General features: G+C 36.8%; 1 protein-coding gene across 5 annotated transcripts in view; it reads left to right on the forward strand.

The window, feature by feature from the left end:
• The window catches only part of LOC150094267 (DDB1- and CUL4-associated factor 6-like), a 422,923-nt gene that overhangs the window by 156,344 nt on the left and 248,475 nt on the right, over positions 1-18,104 (forward strand). For all 5 annotated transcript variants that reach the window (XM_090411919.1, XM_090411918.1, XM_090411920.1 and 2 more), the window contains exon 8: positions 16,278-16,438. In XM_090411919.1, coding sequence (XP_090268045.1) covers positions 16,278-16,438 — 161 coding nt within the window. The remainder of the gene's footprint in view (positions 1-16,277; positions 16,439-18,104) is intronic.

The following is an 18,104-nucleotide window of genomic DNA, read 5'->3' on the forward strand; positions in this document are numbered from 1 at the left end:
TATACCTTTCACAATGTTTTCTTTTTCTGCAAATCCTGCTTAATCATGCCACAAATCCATCTAACTACTAACTAACTGATTTATCCTTCTGACTCTGGTATGCAGTCTGATACTGCTTTCTTCAAACAACACCACCGTCTGACCATCTCCTCTGCACTGCTTGCATCTTTCTCCTCCAAATTCTTATGCCATGGCACTGCTCTACACTTGCATCTTAGTTCATCATAAACACCTGCTCTGTAATTCCACATATACCCCTTCTTAACCAAATATGTTATATATCTGGGCAACCTAATGTGTCAAACAGACATGCTTTCCACGTTTGAAGCTGTGTGGCTACCTTGTTGCTGCCAAGTTCTCTGATACTACCACCAGATACAGGACACTTGAACAAGCTTTAGTTTTCTCCATTGCATTTTGTCTGTCAAATAATTATCTCTTAGCAGTATAAATTTCATTTTCTTCCTTCCCCATGACTTCCTCTCAAATCAACTTACATTTACTGCAAATAAATATTGTATCAACCTGTATTTTATTTTGCTTTTTGTTAATTTTGCCTAAATTATGCTTAGCTGACTGTTTTTTTTTTTTTTTTTGTTTGTTTGTTTTCAAAGAACTTTGTTTAAGGTACTTACTTTTCCAATACAGTTAATTTTATAAATTAATCATATATGCCTGTGTCTTAAAAAAGGTAACTGTTTGTTCTGCAATAACTTTTGTTCATTGTTTTTTCATAATCCTAGCTAGAAATCACATCACAAAATGCTTGCAGTTTCCATACTTTTACTGTGTTTTCCTTATAGAAAATAAAACATAAACATTTACACCTGCTTTTGACATTTGCAGTATTATCTGCAGTATACTTCAGAAAATATATTTGAAAAGAAATAAATTTACTGCTAGTTTTGATATTGTATGGCATTTTTGATGTTTTTGGAATTATAGGCAGACAACAAAGGTTTGGTTTATTTGGATTTGTGGACAAAGCAAGTCAGTGAGGCCAGTATATTATTGTCAGATATTGCCTGTACTCTAATGGCTGGTTTGCCTGCTTTGGGGATGAAAAGCCGATATTTCTGGGAGGAAAAACCCTGCCACCTTCATATGAGACTGGCTAATTTGTCTTCAATTGGAAATCCCTGATAAGGGTTCTTTGCATCCTAGATGGGATTTAAACCCAAGTCTTTCCAACCAAAGGGCATCATCGAAACAGACTGAACTACAGAGGATCTTGCAAATGACAAAGGCATATTTCTGAAGTAGCCATCCTTGTTTTACACTAAATGTATTGGCATATGCTTCAAAAGTGAAATTAATTTTCATTTTTCTTATGAACAGTTTGAAATTTAAATTATGAATTAAAGTATATATTCTGAAATATCTGTAGATTCAAGTCAGCTAAATCTCGCCCCTCCCCCTTAAAAAAAGTTGCATGTGTCCGTGACATGTTGCAATTTTTTTAACATTATCTTTTTTCCCCCAAAGCAGTTATAATTTTAATTTATCATAACCAAACTGAATTTGTGATTATGATAAATAATTTATGAAATCAGGAAATTATATGGTCATTGGGTGATTAGAGGGAATTAATTTTGACAAAATTACTGTATCAGCCTACAAAAGAATCAACATTTTTGTTTATAAATGTCCTGAATCAATCAAAAGGATGAAAATGAGACAATGTACCTCTAATGTATAATGAGCTGTTGTTTGATGCCATTTATTGTGCCTGCTGGGATGTGTTCTTTATTCTTTCTTTCTTTTTCAACACATGGTGAATAAACTTTTAGCTTTCATCCTGCTCCCCAAGAGAATGAATTATTAGTTAGTATTTAAGTGAGTGATCATTTGCAAAAATATATACCATATTGGTGCATGTTATGATGGTCACTGATATTAGAAAAGAGGTAGATTAATTAAAGGTGCTTACAAATATTGCAAAACCTTAATGCAAACATGGATGCAATTAGATACGAATGTATTATGAGCATGTCAATAGAATTGGCATCTCCTGTGATCAGTCTGTTTAATCTGAGCCTCAGTTCTGGGAAGGTGTTTAGGGAGAAGGAAAACAAAATAGTTGCATTGCATAAAGGAGGCTCAAAGACAGAGTGTTAAATTATAGATCAATTATTATGTCAAGAGTCATGGTTGAGGTATTGGAGAAAAAGGACAGAATTGAGGAATAGGTGAAGAGGAATATGATAGTGGATAGCATGGTTTTGCAAAGGACAATTCTTGCCTTAATAATTTGCCTACTTTTTATAATAAAGTAAGTGAGTGATTGAGTTGGATAAAGGAAATGGTTACACAGTGATACTGCTGGACTTAGTGAAGGCATTTGACAGGATACCACATGGAACTCTGGATAAATTGGAACATGGGGTGGATACGAAGCCATTGATTCAGATAAAAGAGGAGCTGGTGGACAGATATCAAACAGCAGTATATGGAGAAACTGAGTCCTGGAGAAGGCAGGTAACCAGTGGTATATTGCAGGACTTATTACTTGGTAAGCTGCTGGTTAATTTATACATCAGTGATGTCTGGTTGTTTGCCAATAATGCAAAACTAGGAAAAGTAGTAGTCATTGAAGATGATGTAGAGATCCTGCAGGTAACTTAAATGACTGGCAGTAAAGTATAATGCTACCAATTTAATATGACAAAGTCATATTAAATTGTAGCATTATACCATTGTTAGAGAGGGCATGAACTTTGAGATGAAGTGATCACGAGCTGTATACTACATTGAAAGGAACTGAACTACAGGAAATTGATTAAACCAGGGATTTGGTTGTGATTTAGGATAATGGCCAAAACAACTTATCAGATTACTGGGATGATAAAGAACACAGTGACAAGCAGAAATAGGGTTATCATGTCATTTGCATTCCTAATTACTTTTCATATCTTTATAAAATCCTAAAATTCACATCTGGAGTTATGCAGGAAGTTGTGGAGAGATTCTCTAAGCATGTGACCAAGCTTGTGGCAAGTCTGTGGAATGCTTTTTGTGCAGATAGCTTGAATGTCTGTTGGACTTCCAAGAAAAAGTCAATAGGCAAAAAATATGAGACATAGAACACATATAACATATTAAATCCATATAAAGGGATTTTATAGCATTTACACCAAGTATATTTTGATACAAGGCAGAAAGGAAAAGAACATGGGGTAACTATTTGAAATTGTGTAAGGTGGTGGTTAGCTAGGGTGTTAACACTAGATTTTTTGCTTGGCGGTAGCGATTGCGTTTTCAGTGAATGAGTTCAAGAAATGGTACAATTATGTTAACCATTGTTAGAGTTGGCCTCCAGCAATGAGTCTTAGATGCCATGGAGAATATTGTTATTATTACAGAGACCTGTAGGGTATCAGGGACTAATTTACTCTGGCCACATGACAATCTTACTATCTATAAGCTTTGCATGAGTGATATGAATGAATAATTCAAGAGACTTCTCTTTAATTCATTCACGATAATCTGCACCACCTCCAAGCATGCCATTCCAGTCATGCACCACTAGGAATGAAAAATGAGAGAATACAGTCAAGAAAGGAGAAAGTGATCTTTCACCTTTCCATAAAAGGAAAAATTCCATCTGTTGTTATGTATGACTTTTTTGAAGTTTGTGGGTCTCTATCATATCATCCCTCTTTCTCCTGTTTCATAGTGTCTGCAGTTCACAAATTCTCAATCTGTCCTCATAATCTACATTCCACAGTTCCGGGATCATGTTTAATGCTGTACTTTGCACAATCTCCACTGTATCTACAGATCTGGTCAGGAGACCATATCTGGCTCGGAAAGAGGTAGAATAACTTTCTTATCCTTACATGCCTGTGTTTTTTGACTGTTGTAGTTATCCTCTGACTTGTATTTGCAATCTTTGCTATATGACCTGAACTTTAACTTCATATCTACTATAACTCCAGTATTCCTAGCCTGAATCAGGTTCTTTTAGTCTAATCCCCCCAAATATAATATGCCATTGAATTATATCTTATCACAACAAAATGCATAACTTTACATTTACTAACACTGAACTGATAGTCATTTTCACATGCCCACAATTCCAGCCTATTCAAATCATTCTGCAAGTACTGCATTTCATTCCTGATTACTGTTCATCAGCAAATAGCTATATGTCTGCTTTTAATTCCTTCCTGTCATTAATGTAAAGATTGAATAATAATGCTAGAGTTATCAGAAACAAAGGGGTAGAATTTGTTGCCTTAGTCAATAAGTTGGAGCCTCATGTTATATGCATTAGTGAGACCTGGCTATCAGAATCAGACATATTAACTGGAGTGTAAAGGGTGCAGTATTTTTAGGAAGGATAGAGGATAGGAGAGGAGGGATGTGCTGCTAATGATATCAGATGACTCGAATTCAGTTAGTGTTGAGACCTATGATTGTAATACTAGTAACAGTTTTTCATGTGGTAGTGAGTTTGAAGCCATCTGGCATGAGGTGGAATCTAACAAGATCAAATACATAGTGGAGTGTTGTTACAGACTCAGTAGCTCGGTTACTGTTGATGAAGAAATGCATCACCAAATAAAGATAAGCATGAAAATAGTAATCATGATGAGAGACTTCAATTATCCAAACATTGGTTGGGTAGCAGTAAAATCTCATGAAAAGAATGAGAGAAGGAACTCGAGGTCAAAGAGTGTTAGATATGATTTTAGTGTCAGAGGATGTTTCAGCTAAAGACGTAACTATTTTGCCTCTGGTAGGTGACAGTGATCATTAGCCACTTTCCAAGTATTCACTTAGGAAGTGGCTAAGTTCATGAATGTTCCATTCAGAAAAGGTTACATGCTGAACTACAAAGCAGGAAATATGTCCAACTGAGGAGTATACTGGGTTCAGCGCAATGGTATCAGTTGCTGGATGGTGCTGGGTATCGGCAGTGCATGGGAAGCATTTGAAAATTATTTAAATGATGCAGTATCAGAATGTGTCATAATCGTTTGAAGAATTAATAGAGCAGGAGTCAAATAGATGTGTAATCTTATCAACCAAGAGATTTGTAAGAAAAGGATTATGTGGAAGGAATACTGTGTGCATAAGGATGATGTCAGTTATGAAAATTGTAAGCAGTGGGCCAGAAGAGTCACAGCTGTTGTGTGGAAAGCTAAGTCTGAGTATGAAAAGAAACTGACTCTCCAAGCTAAAGATAACCCCCAAAAATTCTGTCGATATGCTGCAAGTAAAAGAAAGAATGAATATGAAAGAATAACTCTACTGAATACAGATGGTGTGAGAGTGACATATGCAGAAGTTGTTCAACTAATGAGTGCCCATTTTGCTAAAAGTTATCAACCTGGTGTATGCAACATTGAGCTCGCTGCTACCTCTTCACATGATGAAACTCAGGGGTATGAAGAGGAGGTAATAGAAATGTTGCACAAACTGAATAAGCATTCAGCAGTAGGGACTGATGGGATATCAGCACGGATGCTAAAAGAGTGTTCAGCTGAAGTGGGTATTCCTTTAACCAGGCTATATAATTTTAGTCTCAGAACCAGAAGATTCTGCAGGAGTGGAAAGAATGTATGGTAATCCCATTGCATAAGGATGGTGCAAAGAACTATGTTTCCAACTATTGACCAATCAGTATCTCAGGAGTGGGTGGTGATGATTTTGGAAAAGTTGGTTAGGACTTGGATTCTGAAATGGGCTGACAGTGAAACTCTACTTTGCAATGAACAGCATGGATTTACTAAGAGAATGTCATGTTTTAGCAACTTGCTCACCTTTCATGATATTAATATTGAAGTAGACTAGGGGAATAGATACCACCATGATACTTTTTGATTTTATTAAGGCTTTTGACAGAATGCAGCATGGAAGACTGTTGCATAAATTGGAGAATATGAGATTGGATTAGTGTGGGTAAGAGGATGGCTGATGGACAGATATCAAAAAGTGGTATATGGGGGATGTGAGTTTACAAGATTTAAGGTAACTAGTGGTGTACCACAAGTCCTTGGTCTGCTGTTATTCAATCTGTACCTTAATGATACTGGGAAGGATTTGACAGGTGACATTCCGCTAATGCTGATGATGCAAAGATAGGTAGGATATCAGGAATGCAGTTGCTATGCAGTACTTGCAGAATGCTCTGAATAGGCTAGAATTGTGAGCATAGGAAAATGGCTGTCAGTTCAATGTTAGCCCTTCGGAGTTCATGGTCGAAAAAATTGCAGCTTAGGCCATGTGTATCCGAGAGATACATTCATTACTGGTCATCATCATGCATATCAAGGATTTAGGCTAGCATGGCCTGTTCCGGCCTTAGAAGTCATCGTTGAATCATTTAAGAGGACGTCCTGGTTTTCTTTTTCCTAATGGCATTACTGACATTCATTACTGGTATGTGCTGAAATGTGATAAAACTTAAAAAAAAAAAAACACTGGAAATATAATACATGATAGTTTATTTATTTTCAGTTACAATCTAGAAGTTATTGAAGAAAGAAATGTAAAGAATAAAACTTTTTGTTACAAAATTACACAAACATGGATAATGAAAGAAAATAAAACTAAACAAATGCATTTAACATTAATTAATCAGAATCTTCAAAATCTTCAATAGTTGGATTTACAAAATGGTCATAACAGTCATCACAAACAATATTGGTATGCTCAAGGCATAAATACTTTTTACAACACGTGCAAAAATATTTTGATAAGCGACTCGTTTTGGATGCATAGCACGTAAAACATCTTTCCCTTTTTCTGTTTGTCAAGGGAGCCGTATCTATGTTGCTGTTAGAATTTCCTTCAAATTGTGTCTGAAATTGATGCAGGTGTAAAGGCTTATGCACACCTTTGGAGATTTCTGAATGAAAAATTTTTATTACATATTTACTGGGCTTTGATGGAATATATTGTCTAAACCCATATTTGCCTCTAAATCCAGGTAACATTTCATCTATTGTTACATTCTGTCCCATAGAGTATCATAATTTACAATTTTCTACAAATGGTGAGAAAATATCTCTCACAGCCCCTAATTTGTCAACTTTCAGGGCGTTCTAAGCGGGTAAGTTTGTCATCAAACCTGATACAATTGTGAATAAATCTAAATCTCTGTAAAGACATCATAAGTCTAATAAGTTCAATCCCACTACCATCTGTAGACCATAAATCCTGCAAATTTAGCCGATTGTTGCTAAGTAAACCCAGCTAGATATAAGAGGCCTAAAAATGCTTTCAATTCTGTTTTGACTATTTGTTTAGCATCTCTTTCTCTTGAATACTGGTTCAAAATAGAATCGATGTATTTATTTGTATATAATAAGATTAGATCTAAAATATCATCTGTGATAAAGCAGTTCCAAATTTCAAGTTCTGTCTTGGCATTTTTTGTTTGGCTGAACTAACGGAAGTTGACACAAAATATTCTGCGGCTGTCTTCCTATTGGAATTTTCCTCCATTTTGATTCTTATCCTTTCCAAGAAAATACTCTTCATTCATGTCTAATTCCTCTTCACTAGAAATATCTTGTTCGGTATCCAAATCTTCTGAACGAACTTTCATATAATCATCATCTTCTAAATCACTTTCACCTTTGCATTCTACTCATCATTCTCATCATCGGACTCGAGTAACATTTGCTGAATCTCTTCAACATCTGATGGATTATCCAATCGATATATTTTTCCAGCCATTTTCAATGGTAAATAAAAAAAAAAAACAACTAGACCAAAAATACAATCGATATATTTTTCCAGCCATTTTCAATGGTAAATAAAAAAAACAACTAAACCAATACTATGCTGACATCGGAGTTAGTGGTATCTCTCGGATACAATTTACTATCAAATATCACACACCTTTACATAACATGTGTTAAACCAAACTGATGACATAAACAGTCGGAATATCACTCATAATATACTCATACACAGCTAATCATGACCTCCAAGCTATACACTGGATATGTGTAAAAATATTTATATTAAAACAATTTGTTTGTATCTATCAGATCGGCCATGACCTTGTTATAATTCTTCAGCTATCATCAGCAATAACCCTCCTCCTGTCCTGTTCCTTCTATCCTACCTGAAAATAACAATATTATTCTTTACATTCTATCCCTGTAGCTATATCGTTTCTGTCAACCAGAAATGATATAGTTACAGGGATATTTTTGACCAAGTTGAGCTGACCAATGTTACATACTCCCCTCCCTTATTCCTGATATTTCTAGCATTCATGTACATGCATTTCAACATCCACTTGTACCCACAGTTTTCCTTATGTAATGTCATTACCAACCCATTCGAATAAGAAACCTTTCAAATTGCATTTGGCAATGTATAATCATTTCTGTAAACGTACTAATTTTTCACAGGGGTGGCCAGACAAATGCTTGACTGAATCCCCCCCCCCCCACATCCCAATCTTTAGTTTCTATGGTTTTCACTTCCCAACTTTCACTAAACAACACTTTCTCCAAACATCTAACCCCAAAACCATTTAAATGCAGTCCATCGTCCATATATAAATCCTTTCATTGATCAAATTCACTTCATACATCTGTAAACTGCATAATCTTCTCATTGCCTCATTAGCAGTCATGGCCCTTCTCAACTCTGTCCTATCATACCTCAGTATAATAGGACAGATAGGAGTAGACTCAAAATCTTTACTTCTTTACTCTTCCTTTTTTCTTCTTTGAATAACTCTTTCATGTTTTCACTCATTGCATATTTCTCCCCTTTTAAATCATTTGTTCCTGCCATAACAACCATCTCTTTCACCTCTCCCTTCGTAACGTAACAGCTTCACTAACACCCTTGATCTTTGCACCTGGGAAACATACTTTCATCATTTTCTCATTAAGTATATATCCTATCATTGAATCTCCATACAATACCTTATTCCTTATCTCAAGTTTCGCACATTTTCATACTTTCATTCTCTTGCCTGCTGTACTGTACCCTGATCAGACCACACTTGGACTATTGTTCTCAGATTTGGTCCCCAGGATTTGAAAGAGATAAATTAACTGTGAAAATGGTACAAAGGTGTATAACAAAGATGGTTTCAGGACTGTACAATGTTAGTTATGAGGGAATGTGGACTGCAGAGTTTGGTGGATAGAAGGAGAGGTGATATGATTGAGACTTTTAAACTGTTGAGAAGTTACAGGGTTGACACTGGTGAGTTCTTTCACTTGGTTGAACAGCAGGAAGGAGTAATGACAAGGGGCCATCCCTGGAAGTTACAAAAGGAAACTGAGCAAGAGGGTGAGGAGTGGTTTCTTTGCATGGAGGGTGGTTGAACCATGGAGTGTATTGCCTGATAGAGTGGTGAGAGCGAGAACGGTCAATGAGTTTAAGGAGTGGTATGATAGACTTTGTGTTTCCTAGGGATACCTCCCATGATGAGTCTTGATAGACTGTGTTTCTTAGGAAGGACCTCCCACGATGAGTCTTTTCACTCCATGGAGGCCTGAATAATAATAATATACCACTTTTTGATATCTGTCATTCATCCATCCTTTTATCCAAGCCAGTAGTTTATTATAATCCATTCCAGTCTCACTCCAAGCCTATACTAAGATGGTATATCCGTTCCCCTTGTCTAACTCACCCATGAAATAATAAAATGTGAACACTTAACTCAAACATAACTTTCCCTTAGTAAACCCATGTTGTTCATTGCAAAGTATAGATTCTCTGTCAGTCTGTTTCTCTGTGCAAGCTCTTACCAAGCTGTCAGTATTTGCACCATCTTTGTGGAATGGTGAAGTTGTGTGATGCTATACTAGAAGTCATATGACTTCTAGTATGACATCAAAGTTAATTTACTTAAATGCTGAATAACTGAAATATCACTGTAAATATAAAATAGTTTTTATATATTTTATTTCGTATCTAAACACAAGTAGTAGAGTAGTAAGTAAGTGGTACAACATGATTTACAACAAATTAGGATACATTACAATGAGATTAGCTTAGATTTGGTAGGTGAATTATACAGGGAATAATAATTAAATATGAAAAAAAGGAAACTATACATGACTTATATACAATAAACATGGTCAGATGTTCCTCCAGTTATCTTGCATCATCAACTGCTCTTTCTGTGCAGGATATATAAGGTCCTCTTTTGCACAAGGCGATAGAAGAAAGGGACAAGAAAGAAGGTGTTCCATGGACTCGGTTGTCCCACACTCACAATTGTCTGGGCCAGTGAGGTAGCCCCATTTGATGAGGTTTTGTTTGCAGTGTTCTGTCATCCGGAGTCTGATTAGGCTTTTCCAAGTGTTCCAGTCCTGGTGGGCACCACGTGGAAGATGTTCGGCTGTTGGAATACCAGTATTATTTTCAGGATATAGTGCAAACCATTGTTGAAGTCTTGTCTCTGGGAGATTTTTAGGTAGTTCAACAGTTGTCAGGAAGCTATGTCAGGATCTTAGTCTTTGGGGCACTGCGTTCTGGCCGAACAGTGGGTGACATTCATCATTCATTTGTCTGCTTCTTTCATCAGCTGAGAATGCAGATCTTCGAATTGAAGGGTGTGCAGTACCAGCCAAAGTATACAGGTCTTTTAGTGGTGTTGGTTTCAGGCATCCTGTAATTAAGCGGCAGCTTTCATTCAATGCTGGATCAAGTTTTTCAGCATGGCAGGATCTGGACCATACTGGGCAGGCATATTCAGCAGAAGAATAGCAAAGGGCCAAGGCAGAAGATCTCAGTGCTGCCCTGGGCGGTCCGCCCAGGGCAGCACTTTGAACCTCTTTGAACCTTTGCAGTTAATTATAAAATACAGTCTTGAGAACTCATTTCCAAATATTGTAATACGACTGTGGATTTTCCTCACAATTGCTGTGTTGCTAGTTGTGAGAGGAGTTTTTCTAAATAAAATTGATTAAGAATTACCTACATTACTATGAAATAGACTTCGTCAATGTCTTCGACAATTTTGCTAACAGAATAGCAAGAAAAATCACATTTTAGAAAGTTGAAATTAAAGTTTTAATTCAAAAATAAACATAGTGTTTTAATTTATTTTCCTATACATCGTTTTGACTTTTTGTAGTATTTTGGGTGTGTTTTGAGAGGGGTGGCAAAAACTCTAGCTACACCACTGGATGGATGGATGGATGGATGGATGGATGGATGGATGGATGGATGGTGTGTCTGGAGTGACTGATTTTTCAGAGAATTGAAGCCTCCAGAAAAGCATACAACAGGACCACATGGTGAGGACTGGTGTGGCACATCACCGAACATCTGAGTGACTATACAGCATCTGTTGATATTCAGTGAACAGATGAATGGGGTTGTTCTGTATAGTAATATACAATTAGTTTTTGATAATGCAAAATTAAGAAAGGATATATGAGACATTTCTGATAGAGAATTTTTGCATTATGATCTATTTTTGTGGGCAAGGAACAGTGAATATCAATTCATTGTTGCTAAATGCATGGTTATGCATTTTGGACTGGGTATATTGCAGGCAGATTATTATTTTAATGCATTTAATTTGATACATGTGGTCATTGAAGCTAAATACGAAGAGATGATGGTTGACAGAGCGTTAAAAGTTTATCAGTCACATTGCTAAGGTAATTAATTCATCACAAATGGATAAATGTTAAAGAGAACACTGACTTATAAGGAAGTTATTCTTCTCTGGCACAAGGCTTGGATAAGACAACTTATTTATTACTGTTCTTTGATATGCTCACTCATGTTTAGAGGAGATGAGGAGACAATTGAAATCGTCCTGTAGAGAATAACCAAGAGGATGTCAGGATTATTGAATGGGCTACCAATGGATTATAAGTACAGTTTCAGTAAATGTTTACAAGGAAAGATATGATTAAGTATTTTTTTTAGCATTGTGTGACATGGAAGAGGTATTCTCACTTAGTCTTCGACTTCCTAGAGGAGCCTACATAATAATAAAATTTTCTCTCTAAAACCATATTTTTTTAATAATATAAGATGAATATTTATTCATTAACAAGTAATAGCAAATTATTATTGTTATTATTCAGGCCTCCATGGAGTCAAGAGACTCATCATGGGAGGTCCTTTCTAGGAAACACAAAGTCTATCATACAACTTCTCAAACTCATTGACGGTTCTTGCTCTCACCACTCTATCAGGCAATGCATTCCACAGTTGAACCACTCTCCTCGCAAAGAAACCACTCACCACCCTCTTGCTCACAGCTTCCTTTTGTAACTTCCAAGGATGGCCCCCTTGTCATCGCTTGTTCCTGCTGTTCCACCAAGTGAAAGAACTCCCCAGTGTCACCACTGTAACTGCCTCTCAACAGTTTAAGAGTCTCGATCATATCACCTCTTCTTCTTCTATCCACTAAACTCTGCAGTCCACAACATTCCCTCAGCCGATCCTCATAACTAACATTGTATAGTCCTCAAACCATCTTTGTTATCTGCATCCGTACCCTTTCCACAGTTAATTTATCCCCTTCAAATCCTGGGGACCAAATTTGAGAACAATAGTCTAAGTGTGGTCTGATCAGGGTCTTATGCAATGGAATGATAACTCTTTTATCTCTGAAGATCAGTGTCCTTCTCAGTATTGCAGCAATCCTCTGTGTTATCTTCACCACCTTTGCAATATGCTCCCTGAATTCCAGTTTTCTATCAATAATCACCTCCAGATCTCTTGTCTCCCCTACTTCCTCCAGTACAGCTCATCCAGTTGGGTATGCAGCCTCCCATCGATGCATCCCAAATTTCAAGACTTTACATTTTGCTGCATTACACCGACATCCCATTCATTCGCCCATCTGTTTAGTTTATTCAAATCCTCTTGCAGGACTGACACATCTGCAAACAACTGAATATCCCCTTGCAATCCATTGACAATGTCATCGATATAAAGGTTAAACAATACAGGTCGCAGAACTGAGCCCTGTGGAACCCCACTTGTAACTTTCTGTCTCCTTGATATTGCCCCATCATACACAGCTCACTTGATACCTATCAGACAGCTAATCCTGAATCCAGTTGACTAACTCGACATCTAAATCCATATGCTGCAACTTAAGTATCAGCTTATCATGTCTTATTTCTCACAAAAAAGAACCATTTTGCCCCAGCATTGTTTTTGATAACACTCAAATTCACAGACAAGACGAAATTTCTCTTCTCGGAATTACCTTGACATCAAGCCTCTCCTGTCATAAACACATCACAACCATTGCATCCTCAGCTTCCAAAAAACTAGGTTTTCTCTTTCGCTCAAGATGCTACTTCATCTCTAAACAGTTGTTAACTCTATACAAGTCACAAATCCACCCAGCTCTCGAACTGCTCTCACATCTGGAGTGGGGCTCCAAAAAGCTCCCTCAAAATGCTTGACTCAATACAGAGGAGAGCAATTAGACTAATAAATGACCCAACCCTCACCAACTTGCTCCCCCCACTTTCACATAGATGCTTGGTCTCTGCAATCTGTATATTCTATAAATACTTTCACGGGAAACGTTCATCTGAAACAGCATCAATAATCCCCCCACCCTGTACCAAGCCCATTGGAATACATACAGCTTCCACCCACCATCCTTTTACAGTACACCTCGAAACCCACAGAACAAGTTTCTTCTCCTCCTCATTCATCCCTGCTACTGCAGTACTGTGGAACAGTCTTCCCCCTGACGTATTTCCCGAGGAATACAATATACAGGCGTTCAAATCAAAGGTAAACAAATTTCTCCTTTCACAACCCATCACCCATATACAGTACTAACGTACTATAGGTTGACCAGCCAACCTCCTGTATATGGACCCAACATAAAAAATAAAAAAAATGTGCCACCCTGTCAAATGCCTTTGCAAAATCCAAAAAAAGGCAGTATATGCCTTTCTCTCATCAACTGCTGTTGTCACTTTATTATAAAAGGCAATCATATTACTAAAGCAAGAGTACCCCTTAACAAATCCCATGTTGATTCTTATAGATAACATTACCTTCATCTGTCCAGTGCTGTATATGGTCCCTCCTAATTTCTCCAAGACCTTAACAACTACTGACGACACCAAACTGGCCTATAATTAGACACTTCCAGTCTGCTACTGCCCTTGTGGAGTGGCACTATCTTACCTTCCTTCCATTCCTTGGGTACCTTTCCCACAGGCAGACTTTTATTTGAAGAGCCAGGTCAACGAAGCTATCAGTTCTTTAGCACATTATCTCAAAACTTGTGGTAAAATACCATCCAGTCCCACAGCTTTACTGGCATCCAGAGTACTCAGTATTTGGAACACACTCTCCTCTTGCACCTCTAGTATTCAAACATTACCTTCTTCTCCAGGATGAAATACTGCAATAAAGTGCTCATTGTACAACTCCACAATGTCCTCTGCATCAGTCACTCTATTCCCATTTTTATCCTGCAATGTCATTCTTCCACAATCATTTCTCCTCCTACTGGCCACATAGCTAAAAAAATTCCCTAGGAATTTTCTTTGGATCTTAGTGCCAATCTCTTCTCATATTCCAGTTTTGCCTTCCTCACCATACTGGTCACTCTCCTGGCCTGTGTCTTATATTCTTTGTGTATCTGTCTCCACCCCTCTCCTTATATCTCTTCCATAATCTCTTTTTCAACTGCAGTTCCTGTTTGATATTGTTTGTCATCCACTTTACACCAAATTGTTTCCTCTTCATCACTTGTGGAGTACAGCTTACTATTCCTGCTAACAAATATTCCTTCACAATTTCTCAAGCACTATTGATATCCTAGGCCTTCCAATTCTGCCCTCCATGTAACTGTCCCAAGTTGATATCTAAGACTATTATAATCACCCGCCTTATAATTCCACATATGTTCCCTTTTCTTTGACACTCCTGCATGCCTGTTCATCTTTCAAGTCAAAACAGCATGGTCACTCTCTCCAACTGGGGAAGCGATGGCATCTCACTTATTATCAGCTCTTCTGATTCTAATGCCAAATCCAAAACTCTTGAATCTCTTGTTCCCTCTATTACATGTTGCCTAAGACATTTGTCCCTCAAGAATTCTAGAAATTCCATTCCCTTATTACTACATGCATTTTCCTCTTCACAGCATATACTGCTGTAGTTAAACTCTCCCATAACAATCATTCTTCTTGCACTTGGCAAACTGAACTGCCTAAACATCTCCTGCTCCCCAACCTTTGTGCTCCTTGGCTTGTATCAACATCCCACTAAATATCCTATCTTGTCCACCTCTACCTCATACCATATTCTTTCAAAACCATTAGTGTCACTGCCTTCCAAATCCTCCACTCTTAGATGTCATAAGTCATAATGTTAAATAAGAAAATGGACATAATGTTGAATAAGAAAACATGGACACTGTTGAAAAATGGTAGTTACACACATGCCGTCAAGACATTAATATTTTATGCTGGGTATGATTCATCAAGGGTTAAATCCAGGCTGTTGGCTGCCATTTGATAATTGCCTAACATAAACATATCACACCTATAATAGAGTTGCATTGGTATCTGAAAGCTTTGATTTCTCTTCTGCCCCAAGATATTCTCTTATCTTTGTCTATTAATCCCAGATCATTTTAGTGTAAAGTTCTGCTTTGACATCTAAAAAGGGCTATCAGAGCCCATGTAAAAATTCTAGACACTGTTCAACAGACATCAGTCAGATTGTTGAATTTTCTACAGTCTCTTCAGTTACAAACTTATTTTACTTTTTTGTGCTTTATACCTTGCCTGTTATATCATTTTTGAAGATCATTTACCATACACATTTACGATTCTGCTATTTTATTGAAACCTATTAAAATCCAGACATCAAGTGAACATTTTTTAATTGGACTGCAAACTCACTATACCACTCATATCCTATATTTCCGTCCTGTGAAATGAGATTATACTTCTGATGAAACTTATTCATCTACTCTACAGGTATTCAAAATAATAATAATAATAATAAAAATTTGTAGCCTTCATACTTTTTTTCAACTTTTTACTTGCCTATAGTACTACAGTATTATTAGGTTTTAATTTTTTCTGAGTACAAATGCTACAAAATATAAGTAAAGGAAATTTAAGAATTTAGTGTCTGATTTACAGTAATATAATAATGTGATTTCTTAACTAAGGAAGTAATCAATTCCTGAGAGTTGTGTAAATAGTCATTTTTGAAACAATTTATTTGTATAGTTTAAAACTTCATAATATTATTAATTACTCATTGCAATTTTCTCAGTCACTCACAGTTGATATATCATAATCTCTCTCTCTTCCTCTTTCTAGGTAGTCATAGTGGTAGCGGTATGCAAGCCATGGTATCACGTTTCAGTGTTCCTGAGTTGGAAGGGCGCAGCCACAGAATTACATCAGTTAGTTATAGTCCTGATGGAGAAGAAATGCTAGTTAGCTATTCTTCAGACTATCTCTATCTGTATGAAGTAAAGGTCAGTTGAGAAAAGTTTTTTAAATAGATTTGTAGTTCGTTAGCAAATTAGGCTAATAAAATCTCAGTGTAGTAATTATTATTATTCAGTAGCTATATAACTAGCTATATCAGAGATTTACACAAAAACTAACTCATGTAAATCAAGAAGGCAATTTTTTTATATGCCATATAAAATTGCATAACTGCAGATAAGTATTTCACTTGGTTATAAATTAAATTCAAGTTGCCAAGAAATTATATTCTTGTTTAATTCTTTATCCAAGCAAAAGCAAACAAAGTTTAAAGTTTCTTCATATCTAGGCTACTTGTATATAGAAGCTAATGATTATCATATTAATTGCCTTAGTATCCCATAGTGCAAAGCATGCATCCTTTCAGATGTGTATAATGCTATGCATTATGGGAAGGGCCACTATCCAGACCAATTTCAACCTTAATGAGATCTCATCAGTGGGAGTTTTAATTTATAACCAGGAGAAAAAGTTTTCTACAACTGTCTCTAATTGAGAGTTTTTTTAATAAAGAGATGCATCTTTTCTCTACTTGTATTTGGGAAATACAGAGTCCATCAAAAAAATGTATACATACTTTAACAGACGTCATCTATGGACTTTTTTCGAAGTTGGATTGAATGAAGGTAGCAATGTGTAGTATGATGCTCTCTCAAAAGATGTTGTTACTCACATGAATACTAGCATCAACAAGTGACTGGTGGGACAGTCAAACAAAATGGCCAAAGCACGATTGTTGTTCAACTAATGCAAGATTTTTAAGTGGTATTTCAAATTTGAGAATGTTGGTGAAGTTCAACGATAATGGAGGTGTGTGTTTGCAACACAACCTCCAACATGTGCCTGACAATTCCATGTATTCGTAATAAGTGTGAGACCCATGGTAATGTGTGTGATTTGCACAAGGAAAAATCTGGGAGGCCTCACACAGCAACAAGTCCTGCTTCCTCGGCTATGGTGTTGAAACAGTTTACATGCTCGCCACAGAAGTCTACCACATGAGACAGGAGTTAGCAGTGTAAGCATACCGTGCATTCTTAAAGCAGCTAAATGGAAAGTTTACATCCTAAGATTATTACATGAAGACGATCCTGATTGAACAGATGGCATCACTGGCAATATCATATTAAAAACGAGGATATTAGGAAAGAACTTGTCATTGTCAGCATCCAGGAATGCATTAGCAGAACTAATCTCAGGTGTTAATGTCACTTAAACAGTGTGAGGAAAGATTAGCAAAACAAGTGTTTTCTGCCAGGTTGGCAGGAAAACGATCCAGAGGAAGACCAAGATATAGGTGGATTGATATGGTACAAAGTGCCTTAGACGATAGAAATATAAGATCTGACAATGTTGGAGTCTTGACAAGTAACAGACTGATTTGGAGGAAAATTGTAGATAGGAAGTTAGTAATGATGTAAATTTTTCATGTAGTACACCCCTTGAGGGTACATGGCAGGAATTTGATGATGATGATGATCCTGATTGAAGAATGCAGTGTTGTTTTAATGCTTTTCAACACATGGTAGATGAGAAATTTGTGAGGAAGATGGTTTGGTCTGATGAAGCACAATTTAAGCTTAAAGGAACAGTGAATCGGCATAATTGTGTTTACTGGGCTCGAGAAATCTGGCTGTTCATGTGGACAAGGCA

This window comes from Typopeltis vanoorti, chromosome 22 (genome assembly GCF_054136105.1).
Source record: "Typopeltis vanoorti isolate ZY-2024b chromosome 22, IOZ_Tvanoo_1.0, whole genome shotgun sequence".
Lineage (NCBI taxonomy): Eukaryota > Metazoa > Arthropoda > Arachnida > Uropygi > Thelyphonidae > Typopeltis > Typopeltis vanoorti.